At 35.7% G+C, this 14176-nt stretch overlaps 1 protein-coding gene across 2 annotated transcripts; it reads left to right on the forward strand.

Moving 5' to 3' along the window:
* The first annotated feature begins 5990 nt into the window (after positions 1–5990).
* On the forward strand, positions 5991–11204 carry LOC113701524 (agamous-like MADS-box protein MADS2). Of its 2 annotated transcripts, XM_027222233.2 has the most exons (8): positions 5991–6601; positions 8680–8758; positions 8888–8952; positions 9121–9220; positions 10083–10124; positions 10205–10246; positions 10589–10728; positions 10824–11204. In XM_027222233.2, exons 1-8 carry the CDS (start codon positions 6417–6419, stop codon positions 10906–10908), a joined length of 738 nt encoding a protein of 245 aa, XP_027078034.1. In that variant the 5' UTR covers positions 5991–6416; the 3' UTR covers positions 10909–11204. The 2 variants fall into 2 exon arrangements, with proteins under 2 accessions (XP_027078034.1, XP_027078035.1); XM_027222234.2 differs by lacking the exon at positions 10205–10246 and having other exon boundaries at positions 6013–6601.
* The last annotated feature ends 2972 nt before the right edge of the window (positions 11205–14176 follow it).

The raw sequence follows: 14176 nt of genomic DNA on the forward strand, positions 1-14176 counted from the left end.
TTAGAATATTAGTTCATAAACCAACTTAAAAGATCACGTAATTCTTTCATTTCCTTCATAAGAAAACTTTGGGACACACTTGAGATTATATCAAAATTCTATGAATACTATAGAAGTTTAAGGGGGGAGTGGGGCCGTGCGCCCACCTTAAATCTACCACTGGTTTAGGGGCATTTGACTATATATTGGAAGTTAATTTTGTTTCACTTAACCCCTTTGATGATAGGTCAAGGGAAGTTTATCGTCAAAAAGATTGAACATACAAATATGCCTTGACGTCCAATTCAGGATAACTCGAGTGGTTTCGTTGCTCCTCTTTAGGATATGACGACCACAGTTTGAGTCTCAGGGATATCGTGTTCGAGGGAATTGAGCCTCTCCTTTCGGGGGCCCGAATACCCCCTGTGTCGGAAAAAAAAAACAAATACGCCTTGACATTTATAGAGTTCTTTTTTTCTTCCCCTACATCTCCTTTCATTTTTTTTAAAAATTTTCTCCTTGTTCTTCCCCTACTATGGATCTTGCAGTGATCAATGTCACTACCATTTAATTTAGCTGGATCTTGGTTTCTACCTTTAGTCCTCCTCCGCCCCTCAATGGTCCTTGAAATGAAAATTACCAGCAGGCTTACAGCCAAAATTCGTGATGTCAAATTTCCAATACGGGCAACACAACAGTAAGGAAAGAAAAGGCCCAACCCCTCTTATCCCCACCGGCCCGCTATATATATATATATATATATATATATATGTATATACACTTTTTTTTGGTTCAATCCTGTTACTTGGGCCCCTTCCCTTTCCGCAGTCTAATTATTGCACAGTGTTTAGTTCAGCCATCACGCGCCGACTTCTGTCATGCAGCCATGAAGAAGACCGTCAACTGACAGTCACCCGTAATATTTTGACACGTGTACACGAGGCGGCGAGTTACTGTGCTGTCGACGCCGAAGATACTACTGTAAGTGTAAGAGCCATAGCTTTTCCAGCTCGCCTCCGTTTGTCAGCATCACCTGCCACTGTACACTGGAGCTTATTAGAATCTGACCCGTAAACGACAATTTTTGGACCTCTGCAGTGGTTGTTGCACCGTAGCAGACGAGTACACACAAGATATAGCGAGGTCCTTGAAAAGACTCGTATTCATGTGGCTTGTCTACAACCTTGAATGTACGATGCTTGTTGCTCTGTTCCTCTCTCTCTCTCTCTTTTTTTTTTTGCCCCCTTACATATTTTGTATTATTTGTAATTGGATCTTTTGTCCAATGAAATCTCGTAATTGATCCTAAATAACAAAACAAATGTACTTCAATTATGTTAATCAAAGAAATTAAGTAAGATGACCCTCGTTTAGTATTTCATAGTTCCTTAATCCCATTTGTATCGCTAAACAAGGCAACTTTATCAATAACATCACAATCGTAAAGTAAATAATTTTGTCTGTAGCTGTTCTGTTCTTTCAACAGCTACAGACTTAAAGTTGACAACTGCAAGAGAAAACTTTCTTTTCTTTTCTTTTTTTCGTCAAAACAAGAGAAAACTTTCTAGAGTGACAAATTTCTGCCCAATGGATCATCATTCATCACGAAAGGGGAAGACGGATTACCTTTCAGGATACTGTAGGGCGAGAATCTGAGGGAGAAGAGGCCATAATCCTCAGCCCTAGTTCTTTTTTTTTTCTTTTTTTTTTTTGAGCAAAGTCCTTAGCAATATTTATTGAGAACTAAATGTGATATGACTTTCTATCAAGAAGCAGGAGTATGATTTAGTCGTTATTTAATTTGAAATCTGAAAACGTTTTCTTAGGTGCATCAAAATATGACTGTATTTTGATGGAGTATATGGTTTTTATCCTCATTCATGAACGTTAAAAAAAAAAAAAAAAAATTTTGGTGGTACCTAGGTATATGAGGCCTTGAAGAGAGAGTGGCGCCAAGTGTATATTATAAGCAACAGCTGCAAAGTTTTTGTAAGCCCTCCTAGCTTCGGTCTAATAATTTTTGGTTAACTCTTTCAAGTATTAAGTCAGGATCCTTCAAATGTAGTCGTCACTCGCTTGTAAATTACTCCGATTCAAAACTTGAACAAAAATTCACCAGTTTATTTTTTGGAACCTTTCCCAATTGGGAAGAAAAGTGCACGCAATTACACACAGGAAAGACGGAAGTTCAATCTTGATATACGTACGTTAGACTTCAATCACCACAAAATCTATTTGTAAATCCTTAATTTATCGATAGTGCTGTTAAACAAAACTAGCAATTCGAAAACTCGACTGAACTCGACTCGATAAGGTTCGAACTCAACTCGTCAATTTTAGTAAACGAGTTGAGTTTGAGTTAAAAATTTACTCGATTAATTAACGAGTCGAGTAAGTTCGAATCGTTTGTCATTCAAATAACTCGTTTGGCCTCGATAAAGAAAAGCATATATATCATTTTACAAGTCAAAAAAATAAAAATTGAAAATTATAGATTTTTATTGTGATAAATTTACACGAGTTCGAGCTCAAACTCATGCGAGCTCGACTCGTTTATGATAAATGAGTGGAGCTCGAACTCAAACTCGAGTCATATGTTCCATTGGCGAGTCAAATTCGAGCATACTTCAAGACTCGTCCGATTAGTGGAGCGAGCTCGAATCTGGCTCGAGTTAAGCTCAAGCTCGACAGTTAAATACTCGACTCGATTAACAAGACTCTTTATCAGGACTAGATTAAGTTTACGAATTTAGAAGGCATTGCATCCTCCGCTTTTTCTTTATCAATTGGGGTTTTCACGCAATTGTCAGCCGTCGCTTTACGTTTTCACTCATTGTTAGCTAAGTATGACCAGACAATTGTGGATGCTTGAATATTGACTGCACTGGTTTTTTTGGACGTGATGATATTATTGGCACCAAAAGCGAACATGATGTGATAAAGATACATATGCTAAGTTCGTGAAAGCTAATAAAGAGAGCGGAATATTTCATTTTCTCTAAACTTAACATTTTGATAAATGTCGATACTTTTTTGGTTCAAAATATGTATATTATGCTGCTGCGATCAATCAATTTAAGCAGATTACTAACTACTAATTTCATACGTGTGGTCAAAATCGAGATCCTAGAATTTAGAGATACGGGATTCTCCTTTCTTCCTCCTGCTTCTTAAATCTCACTTATCTACTATTAGTAGTTAAAAAAAAAAAAAGAGATTCACTGAGAGAAGGCATGAGATAGAACCACGAAAGAAATTGCACGGGAAATTTTTTAATAAGTAAAAAATTATCACATGATATCTTCGTGCCACCTTTTTAGTGGCAATTTACTATCACTTCTATATTTATGCCAAACGTTTAATTGTCATGTGTTATTTACTTAAATTTATTTTTACTCTTATTTAATAAGTGGGATTGAAACTAAATTTAGCATTCAATATAATGAAAAGGTCGAAGAAAATAGGGTGTGCCGCACTTAATAATGGAGTGCATGGTTACAGCTGTTTAATTAGACATAGAGGAGTTGTTATTAAATACCACAATTGTACTCCACCAATAAACGTCAAAGAAGAATGCAGCCTTTGTGGTTTCATTTTTTGATCCGATGGGGAAGAATTTGATGCGAAAGAAAAGAAGGCTTAAGGCGCTGTCGCGGAAATTGGCACGTGGACTCCTGTATGTACCGATTAACGTTATGAGTAGATAAGCATCTAGATATCCATTAGGCACCGGAGAAGACAATTAATTATTATTATTACTTGGTTACTTGGGTGGGACCTTCAAGTGTACGGTAGGATTCTGTTTGTATCATACGTCAGAAAATGCTACAGTATTTCTTTTTTCTCTTTAATGCTTCGTGACATTTATCATACGTCAGAAACGCTTTATAAAGTGAAATTATAAAAGCTCTAATTGTAACCGCATGCTTGAGGAAATGCGGGGATGCAATGCAATTGTGTTACTCTTTGAATGAAGTACAGAAATAATGTGGAATACAAGCTTAAAAATCCTATAAAGCTTAACAATTCGCTAATTAACAAAAGGGATTATCGGGCTTCATATATATATATATATATATATATATATATGTATGTATATATGTAGAATGTTGGGTGGTGAAATTGTTCGAAGTTCAGAAACAGTGAGAATGCAATTGCGATCTTATGTGTCACTATTCAGTGCTAAATTTAACGTCAATCCCACTTATCATATGAAGATAGAAGAAATTTAAATAAATAACACGTGACAAGTTAAATAAACAGGACATTTGGTATAAATATAGAAGTGCCACTGAATTATCACTAGAAAAGTGATACTGAGGATCGGATGTGGTTAGAATGACCGTGGATTCGGCATTAGCTTTTGACATGGATGCCAATAAAAGATCAACGCGGTTGCTTGTAGTAGTATAATTTACACTTCAATTACCAAACGTGAAATTCAGCAAAAACTACTAATTGATGCTTATGTCCAACTTCTAATCAAAACTCATGCTCCTGCAAATCACCAGTGGGGTACAAAACTGTGTAAATTTGAGTTCAAAGCACCACGCTGAAGATTAGACATACATTTGTTATTATCATCAAATGTTTAATGTATTCTTCCTCTTTCTTTCTCTTGTTTATGTATTTGAGTTTTTTGTTGGGTTTATTCTTTTGGGACTTCTTCGGCTATGCGCACATCAAGAACTAACTTAACAGCCTTTGAATTGCAAATTAGGAAATAGCACCCTTACATTTCGAATCACTTCACAACTTGAAAACCATATGTTTAAACAATTGGTACGTTTGTAAAGTAACATTGACTTGACTTGATTTGGTCTTTTACCAAACACAATTTTTTGTCTGGACGGAAATGCAACTGATACTCACTTGGATTTGTCATTCTTTCTTTCTTTTTTTTTTTTTTTAAAAGGCAGGATTTGTTGAATCATATGCCCTATCAGGACTAACCATAATTGATTGGTACGCATTTTCAATTAAAAACTCAAAGAATTGGCTTATAATTAGTTGAAAAAAGAGCTACCACGATCTCAAATATTATCTAAATAAGGGGAAAAAAGAGTTTTTGTCACTTGAAATTAAGATTAATAGCTTTTTTTTGTTGTTGTAAATTTCACTTGCTCATGTACCACAGTATCGTTATAAATATGAATTAAATACTATATACACTATCAATATAAATTTTTTTTACATAATCACGTATAGATATATGATACATGAGCAAAAAAAGAACTTAAAATTTAAACCGTGATAATATAGCATTCATCTAAACATGTTTGTATAAAAAAAATTTCTGCACTAAATAGTTTATGAAATTTAATCCCTATAAAATATTGGTAAGACCGTGGACAAAACAATTTGCGTGCTTAGTGAAGTAATTAAATGACTAAATCAGCGCAACGGATCTTCTGTCCCACACCCTGTGCCACTCTTTGTCCCACTTTTTATTATATTATTATTTCTCCTACGTAAATATCATGTTTTAGTTCTTTTTTTTTCCTTAAGATTCAATAACTATTAATTGAATAAAAAATAAATACAACAAGTTCAAAAAAGCAATACATAATAGAAAATTAAAAAATACAGCAAAAAAATCATAAAAAATCTCATTTTTTATGCATTTTGATTTTTTGAGTTTGTTAAATATTGTGTATTACTCAATTAATAGTTATTGAATCTTAAGAAAAAAAAAACTAAAACATGATATTCATGTATGAGAAATAGTAATATAATAAAAAATGGGATAGAGAGTGACACAGGATGTGGGAGAGAAGATCCGTTGCGCTAAATCAGCAATGAGTGGGAAAGTAATTTAACCTTTTTTTTTTTTTAAGGAAGAAAGCAATTTAACCTCAGTGACGACTGCCAGATTTTTCTGGAGACTAGACATAATCTCAACCCGAATCAACGACAACCACGGATTTCCCGCGCGCGTGCCTTCACGTTGTTTGATTTCAATGCAAAGCCGAACGTCGTGTCATCCACGCTTTATTACATAATCCCACCTTAAACTCCAAATGTACAGGGGGTCCAAGGACATGAAACCCATCAAACCAAACCAAAGTAGAAACACAGAAAAAGGGACTCCAACCCTAAAGCTTTTGATCCCTCTTGTCTTTCCATCCAGATGCTAATCCTGAGGTTCAAGCTCAAACCCCAATCCTGAAGAGAAGTACAAGGAAAGAGAAGAAGCAATCCCAGATTCCCATTTCTTCCCCTTTTCTCTCTTTCTAACTACAAACATAAATACATTACTACAATTTAGGGTTTGTATATATCTTCCTTGTTTCTTGCATAGTTTTGGTTGCAATTTGTGAGAAGTATAAAGGATCTAAGACTAACCCAGAAGAAGAAAGGTTATTGTTGAGTAAAGATATATACTTTCACAGACATAGATATAAACAAGGGCTTGTGACTGCTGAGAAGTGTTGACCATGGGTAGGGGGAGAGTGGAGCTGAAGAGAATAGAGAACAAGATAAATAGGCAGGTTACGTTTGCTAAGAGGAGGAATGGACTGCTCAAGAAAGCTTATGAGCTCTCAGTTCTGTGTGATGCTGAGGTGGCCCTCATCATCTTCTCTAACCGGGGCAAGCTTTATGAGTTCTGTAGCAGCTCCAAGTATATTTCTTTCTCTTTTTTACCCATCTTCTGAGAACATATTCATACTAACTTTTGGTTTGTTGATTTTGGTTTTTTAGATGCATAATGAAGTCATTCCCTTTGGGTTCTTATAAATGTATCTTTTCTATTTTTAGGCTCTAAAAAAGAGTTTTGAGCTTGAGCTAGTTTTCAGTATGATCAAAATCGGATCTGCAACACCAATCAGATAGACATGTTTTTGGCTCTGAAAAAGAGTTTTGAGCTTGACCTAGTTTTTAGTATGATCAAAATTGGATCTGCTACACCAATCAGATGGATATGTTTTTGTTTGGATGGTCTTTTTTTATTTTTTTTCCTCCTTCAATTGTTTACTTTTATTTATTGTGTCCGTTCAAAATTTGGCAAAATTTCCCCTTTATTTTAAGCAAACTAGGTGCCAGTTCAAGTTCTAGGGTTTCTAGTTTCTTGAAAAGTTAAGCTTGTGATTTCCAGTTGGAAAATTTCTTGGGACGTAGAGTACATAAACGAAATAGTTCGTGTTGATCTAACAGATACTGAAGAAAAGGATCTTCTAAGGGGTTGGGCCGGGGGAGGAACAAGTGAATCCCTAAAAATTTGTTATGCTGGCCTGAAATACTGCGGTACTTGTAATTACTAGTGTTCAGATGTTACGTCAAGCTCTTTGATGAAGGAGCTTGAAAAGAGTTTGAGAGAACTAAGTCTTCTTGGAACATGTGATTTTCAGATTTCAAAGAAACCTTCCTTATTGACTGGCTGGTGAAGCTGTGTTCTTTCTTAAATTTTGGGTCCCCTAAACTTTGGGTGACAAGGTTTGAAGTTGATAAAATTGTCGTGCTTTCTATTTTTTGATATGTTTAGTTAAATTACTTATGATTTTTTTTTAAATATTATTTCCATCTTTATCTATATTTCGTACTAAATTTAAATTTAAAATTTGAATTTTCAAGGATAATTTTGAAAATAAATTCATTAACATCGCCATCAAATCACTATTTCTAAAAAGTTGAAATTCCAAAATATGACAAATAATTGGGACTGATGGAGTACTGGCTACTGCCGATGGAAAGAAAGACCAGAAAATCTTATGCATTAGAACTTTAGCACCAATTTATTATCATCCGTCTTGCTTTAAAATGAATATTCTGCTAGGCCAAAAGGTTAATTCTATTGGATTTTCTCTTGTTCATTTTGATGATGTTTGTTAAAAGTGCCTTCAGATGATCCTATGTGGAGTGTCGATGATGAAGACTGGCAATTATATATCTTGTGATTTGTGATATGAATTATTTGATTGCCTAAGAATGTACACGGTTTGGCAAATACAGCAACATGCAAAATCGAGCACATAATACAAGAGACTTGAAAATGTATCAACAAACTTAGCTATGGGGTATTAAGAAGAATCGTCAGATCAAGAATCGAAACACCACAAAGAATAATAACACAATGTGCTTCAACTTGCAATAGATTTGTTGAAAATGGTGAATAAACACCAGCCCCACCTGCCTTCTATAATTTAGGACTAGGGTCAGCTTTGAAATTCTCCATTGTTAAAAAGCACCCCATATTTGTATACTGCATTTTATTACAATGATGTATTGTTTCCACAAAGCTCACTATCTGTACTTTTCTTGATGTATTGATTGAGTGATTCTGTATGCTTTATCGTTAGTTAGATTTATGCTGTGAATGTTTAAGATCTTGATTCGATTGGTTTCATTTGACTTTACGATATTCATTCTTGGCTTTTCCCCCTTATAAATATTTGTGGTTTTTTATGCCTCCATGCATAATCAATCCCCTCTCCACATAAAATTGAAGCAATATGATTCAAAGTTTTTTGGGGCTCCAGCTGCCTGAGATAAAATCCTAATAATATTTTAAAAAAAGAACCAATATCCATGCTGTTGAGTTTTGTTGGGAGCTATTCCTCAGTTAAGGAAAGGAAAATTCTACTCCTGGATCAGGAATTCAATGACAAAATGCGGAGTACCTCAGAAAGTTGTAGGGATATCAACAACAGGTTTTACGTACGCCTTATCTGATCACATCTTTCTGTGTAAATTGTACTTCAGCATGCTCAGGACTCTTGAAAGGTACCAAAGATGCAGTTATGGAGCAGTAGAAGTCAGCCACTCAGCCAAAGAGATTGAGGTAACTACCATAAGCATCACTTGGCCCATGCTTGTACAGTGATTCTGACGATAATTTAGTTTACTGTGTAAAAAACTACAGTTTGTCATTTATTTGCATGGTTTTTTATATATTTGTTTGATTATAAAGCAAAGCAGCTACAAGGAGTACCTGAAGCTGAAAGGCAAATATGAGTCACTACAACGATATCAAAGGTAATAGCCACACAGTGTACGGCTTGCACCGTAGCTTACTAACACGTACACATGCAGTTATTATCCAAAATATGTCGGTGGCTGACTCAAAGTTTTTCTATTAGACAAATTTCAGTATTAGTACTTTATTTGTTACTGTAACAAATTTCATGACCATTCACATTCCAGACACCTTCTTGGAGATGACTTGGGACCGCTAAATATAAATGATCTCGAACATCTTGAACATCAACTAGAATCATCCTTGAAGCTTGTAAGGTCCACAAGGGTAAGGAAATTCATTAACCCTTCATGTAGCTAGCAAATGAAATATTTCCATGTTTGTCCTGTAGCTTCTGACCATTTTCGTGCCTACATCATTGTTAAATAGAAACAAGGAAAATAGTGCCATTAATAACTGTAAAATTAAACTACAAGATGGATAGCTAATACTTGGGGGAATTTGTTCGCAATATTGATTTATAATGGTGAAATGTTGAATTTGTTCAGCCAGCATTACTATACTTTTGCATGTCAATCTACTTGCCAAATTGGCCTTGTGATCCCACTGCCTACTATTTCCATGCATCTTAAACTATAAAAAAAGGGCCTGTCAACTTAATCTGCTCTGGTTATGTTCCTAAATGAAGATTTGGAAGGCTAGAACAGATACCTTGAAGTCATTAATAGGATGTTGCAAATCTGCAAATTGGTTGATGTGCCAATCCAAAAGCAAAGAAGTATGACTTGTTTCCTTTTCAGTATCATCACAAGTTCAGCAAGATGTATTCCATTTACAAATAAGTACTAATATTTGACAAAGGTTACAGATCTGTTGCAACTTTGTAGCTCCAAGTTTAACACTTAGTTCTGCTTTCTCCTAGTTTACTAATTTTTGAACACTTAAGACTTCATAAGAAATGTAATGTACAACAATCATGTTAGCATACAATGGAGAAGTATGGCAACATAAAAGGTTTGGACCCGGCAAATATGTAACATCTGCTTGAAGTAGGGCTTGGATGAAGGGTTCCTAGACACAAGCTAAAGATCCAATCTTTTGACCGAATATTAAGGATGCGCCTTCTCTTTCCTCTAATTCTGCGCACTGTAGTGCTTGCATTTGACGGTTTTTGTTGTTTCATTTACAGACACAAGTTATGCTGGATCAGCTTTCTGATCTCCAAACAAAGGTATCTAAATCTGCACTGGACAATTTAATTTGTAAGGTTTGATCTACTCCTTTTATTGACATCAGAATTTTGGGCTACAGGAGAAGTTGTGGCTTGAGGCTAATAAGGCATTAGAAAGGAAGGTAGTGACATACACGTGGTTGTTTATTTTGATATTTGTCCGTTCCATGGCGAAAAGCCTAGACAAAATATGTTACCCTATGTCTGATATTGTGAACTTGGTTGCCCCTTATGTCTTGCATGCATGTATGCTTCTGAAATAGTTGCTCTGTTCAATTGCTAACTAGGAGAACTGCTCATATTGAGTTCCCTTGGTGCAGTTCGTTTGAACCTATCCTTTTAATTGATTAGACAATTTTTTCCTTGACAATTGTTTCCTGATTAGAGCTTTTCAAGATACTGGTTGTATACGGCTTTTTGGTACCCTAATGCAAACCTTATAACGCCAAGAGTTTTTTTCCCAGCTGGAAGATATTTATGCTGAGAATCACCTTCATCAGTCGTGGGGAGGTGGTGGTGAGCAGAGCAATACATACAGCCAACAGCATTCTCAATCTCAGGGGTTTTTTCAGCCCCTGGAATGCAGCTCAGGCTTGCAAATTGGGTAAGTTTCAGCTACATATACAGATGATCTTCTCAACTCAAGTCCAGCACCAGATCATCATCCTTTTCTGTTGGTTCACTATTTTGTTAATTCAGGTACAATCCTGCAAGTTCAAGCCAAATAACTGCAGTGACTAATGCTCAAAATGTCAGTGGATTAGTTCCGGGCTGGATGCTTTGACAAATTAATCTCCAGATCAATATTCCAACCCCGGTCCATTTTCTTTCTAAAGTGAAGATATATGCTGATGGTTTCCCCTTGTACGTAAGCCTGTAATAAATTATGCAGCTATCAATGATTAAAACGATAGTATTTGTCAGTCCAGTCCAACAAGAACGAATTTAAGTACGAGATCAGGTAGATCATGCTACCTGGTTCTAGTGTTATAAGAAGGTGTATTTGACATCAAGTGTATTGGCAAACAAACTTTATTTCGCAGAGTTATCTGCGTAAAATATGGAGTACATTTCGGTGCACTCTCAGCAATGGCTTCTGTTTTCCTTCAGTTTTAATCCATTAATAATGCTCTGTCCGTCGGACTAGGGAGGCATACGTGCAGAAGTTCTTTCCCTGTTGGGATTTACTCTCTCTCTCTCTCTCTCTCTCTTCTTTCATTTTTTAATATAACCCTCTTCATTCTTTCAATTTGGTTTCGTGAAGGTATCCATTTCTTTCACAGATTGGAAACTATTAGGGATTTTGGGATTCGTTTCGATGGATTAATGGTTTTCACAAGAAATATTTAAGTACTACTAAGCATGTCAATGGGTAAGGTTTGGATTAGATCCCTTTGATCCAGATTCAAATTCAAACCTGTTACATTTAGTTAGATGCAAACCCAGATCCAAACTCGTTTAGGTTTGAAAAAATAAATTCAAACCCGGATCCTTTTGGATCTAGGTATCTAATGAGTATTCATTGTATTTTTTTAAATACATTAAAATAAAAATATATTTAAAATATATGGATTTCGAAAAAAAATATAAACAACGTCTAATTTTTATTTTTCAAATAATAAAATTAATATTCAAGAAGTTGAATGCAATATTAACTCAAAAAAATAACTATTATTGAGTGGTTCTATTTATTTTTAAAACTTCAATTGTATTTATGTCCAATATTTCATTTATTTACCTTTACTTTCTTCTTTTTTGAAAAAGTTTGTACTGATTACATGACAACTAGGATTATCTTGAAAAAAAAAAAGAAAACAATCATGAAGTCATGCTATTTTTGATCCAATAACCATAAAATATTAGAATATTTTATAAATTTACTAATATATATATGTGTATAGATATATTTTTAATTATATATACATGAATCTGGATAGGGTCTGTTATTAATATGGATCATAGAAAATCAGACCCTACCTAGATCCACAACTCTTTTATAGGATTTGAATCTGAGTAGGATTTAGATTTGAGAAATTTAATACAAATCCTATCTTAGTGCATTGGGTTTGAATTAGATTTGAATTAGACCCAATCCATTGATATGTCCAAGTACCGCCATGAAAACTCGAACGGCAGAAGCGAAACCAGTTCCATCACTCGGTTTACTCTTGCACACACACATATACGTCTATCTATGGGCTCTGCAATGTGGGTTGGACCGATAACCCTTCTAACTGGTGGAGTTAGAAGAAAAGGCTTATGCGGGCTTCCAATTTCCATGCTAGCGTTAAAGCCATTGCGAACGAAATTTTGAACGAGCAGTTAAAATCCGTCAGCTCCCAAAGATGGGAGGATTGGGCCTCTGGCCTATGGGATTGAGTGAAATCAAGTAGCCCCATGCTGGTTTTGTTACATCCCATCTCAGGCTGCCGGAAATGAAATGAAGAGATGAACAAATCGCAACAACAAATCGCAACAGGAGTTGGAATCTGAGTGCCTGTTGTTGTTCGTAACAATTAAGCACAACAGATGCAAATCTAAAGGATATTAATCAAAAGCATAAGCAAGTACGAAGTTTGGAATCCCTGGGGCACACCATTTTGTTGCCTATCCTACGAGGTTCTCTCTCTTTCTCTCTTCGCTTCTTTGTCTCTCTGCATTGCATCCTGTATTTTTATTTTTTATGGATCACATAAAAAAAAGAACAAATTTTTTTTCCTCTGGAGGAATCTGATTCTGGGGTTTTTTTTTTTAATATATAAATATATTACCGTTATGGAATGACTGTAATTGGTTGCGATGGGAATCAGAATGACCCCAAATGTGTGTACGGATGAGTTGAAGGAGTTAGTTTAGTAGTACATGAAAAGAATGCAGGGTAGGTTGATACGTTAATGGAATAGTTTTCCCGATCAAGATTCTAACTAGGACTAGGAATAGCATAGTGCCGAAATGGTTTGGTCTTGGAGATGGCAGACAGTGCTGTCTCCCAGTGGACGTCAAACCCCATTTGCGCGATCAAATCTACTGCTAGCCAACCAGTGCCAGTACTATCAATTTCTGATATTTATGGCCAATGCTACTAAATTCAATGACTCCTCTACTACTACTAGTACTACTGCTGCTGCTGCCGCTATATGATTAGCCCCGCCCGACTGCGTTATCCTCCAACCACAGCCAAGGAGCATTTACTAGTTATAATGTTGGGTCTCTGATATCAAACTGATTTTAGCCAATCATTAAGAGCTGGCGATCCTTTTTCTTTTTTTTTTTCTCTTTGGCGTTTTATAAAAGGGAGGAAACTGAAAGGTAAAAAAAAAAAAAAAGAGTTACACACAAATTATAATGACGCAGCAGTCCAAAGCCATGCATGTTTTGTTTAGTTAGGAAATTAGTAGTAGTAGAGATTAGGTGTGCCTAAACTATGGGATTAGAACCTTTGTATCAATGTTTTAGAATCTATAATGTTGGTAATTATATATGGGTTTGATGGATCAATGCAGATCTCTGATATCTGATCATCTGAATAGTAGAGTATTCAGCTGGCATCTGGATTTGCCTTGTTTAATTAGACAAGAGCTAGGAATCACTCGCGTCGTCCAACCGGGAATAGAGTAATCGACCTCAGAATACGCGGGGCTGCTCCGTCCGGCCAGTGGGGATTAATTTAGCACTTCATCCACCCGACCGTCGGTCGCTTGTGGCTGTCTTGGTTACCGGTTTCGGGAAAACCTTCGACGTCTATAATTTGTAATGCCCTGATAATTTGTTCGCTTGTGGCTGTCTTTTCTTTCTTCTTTATCTAGAGTTGAATAGTGATGACAGGATACGGAAACCTATTTATTACCCTAAAAAAGAAAATTACTATTATAGCTTTTCAGATACAGTATATTGCTAGCTGCTGCTGCTGCTGGTGTTTCGTGTATTTGCAATATTAGTTATCGAAGTTTTGTCAAAATCCGTACAACTTATTAATTGCAGTATTTGGATGGGAAAAGATCAAGAATGGGCAAATCGTTGATATTAAGTTTCCACTCCCTCCCTCGTGCTAT

The sequence above is a fragment of the Coffea arabica genome, chromosome 7e (genome assembly GCF_036785885.1).
Source record: "Coffea arabica cultivar ET-39 chromosome 7e, Coffea Arabica ET-39 HiFi, whole genome shotgun sequence".
NCBI classification, from domain to species: domain Eukaryota; kingdom Viridiplantae; phylum Streptophyta; class Magnoliopsida; order Gentianales; family Rubiaceae; genus Coffea; species Coffea arabica.

Bases quoted from the DNA above. Each gene is read 5' to 3' on its own strand.
- LOC113701524 (XM_027222233.2), top strand. From the start codon at position 6,417: ATGGGTAGGGGGAGAGTGGAGCTGAAGAGAATAGAGAACAAGATAAAT. The intron at 8,953-9,120 runs GTAATAGCCACA...TTCACATTCCAG, and splicing joins TCACTACAACGATATCAAAG to ACACCTTCTTGGAGATGACT. The intron at 10,247-10,588 runs GTAGTGACATAC...TTTTTTTCCCAG, and splicing joins ATAAGGCATTAGAAAGGAAG to CTGGAAGATATTTATGCTGA.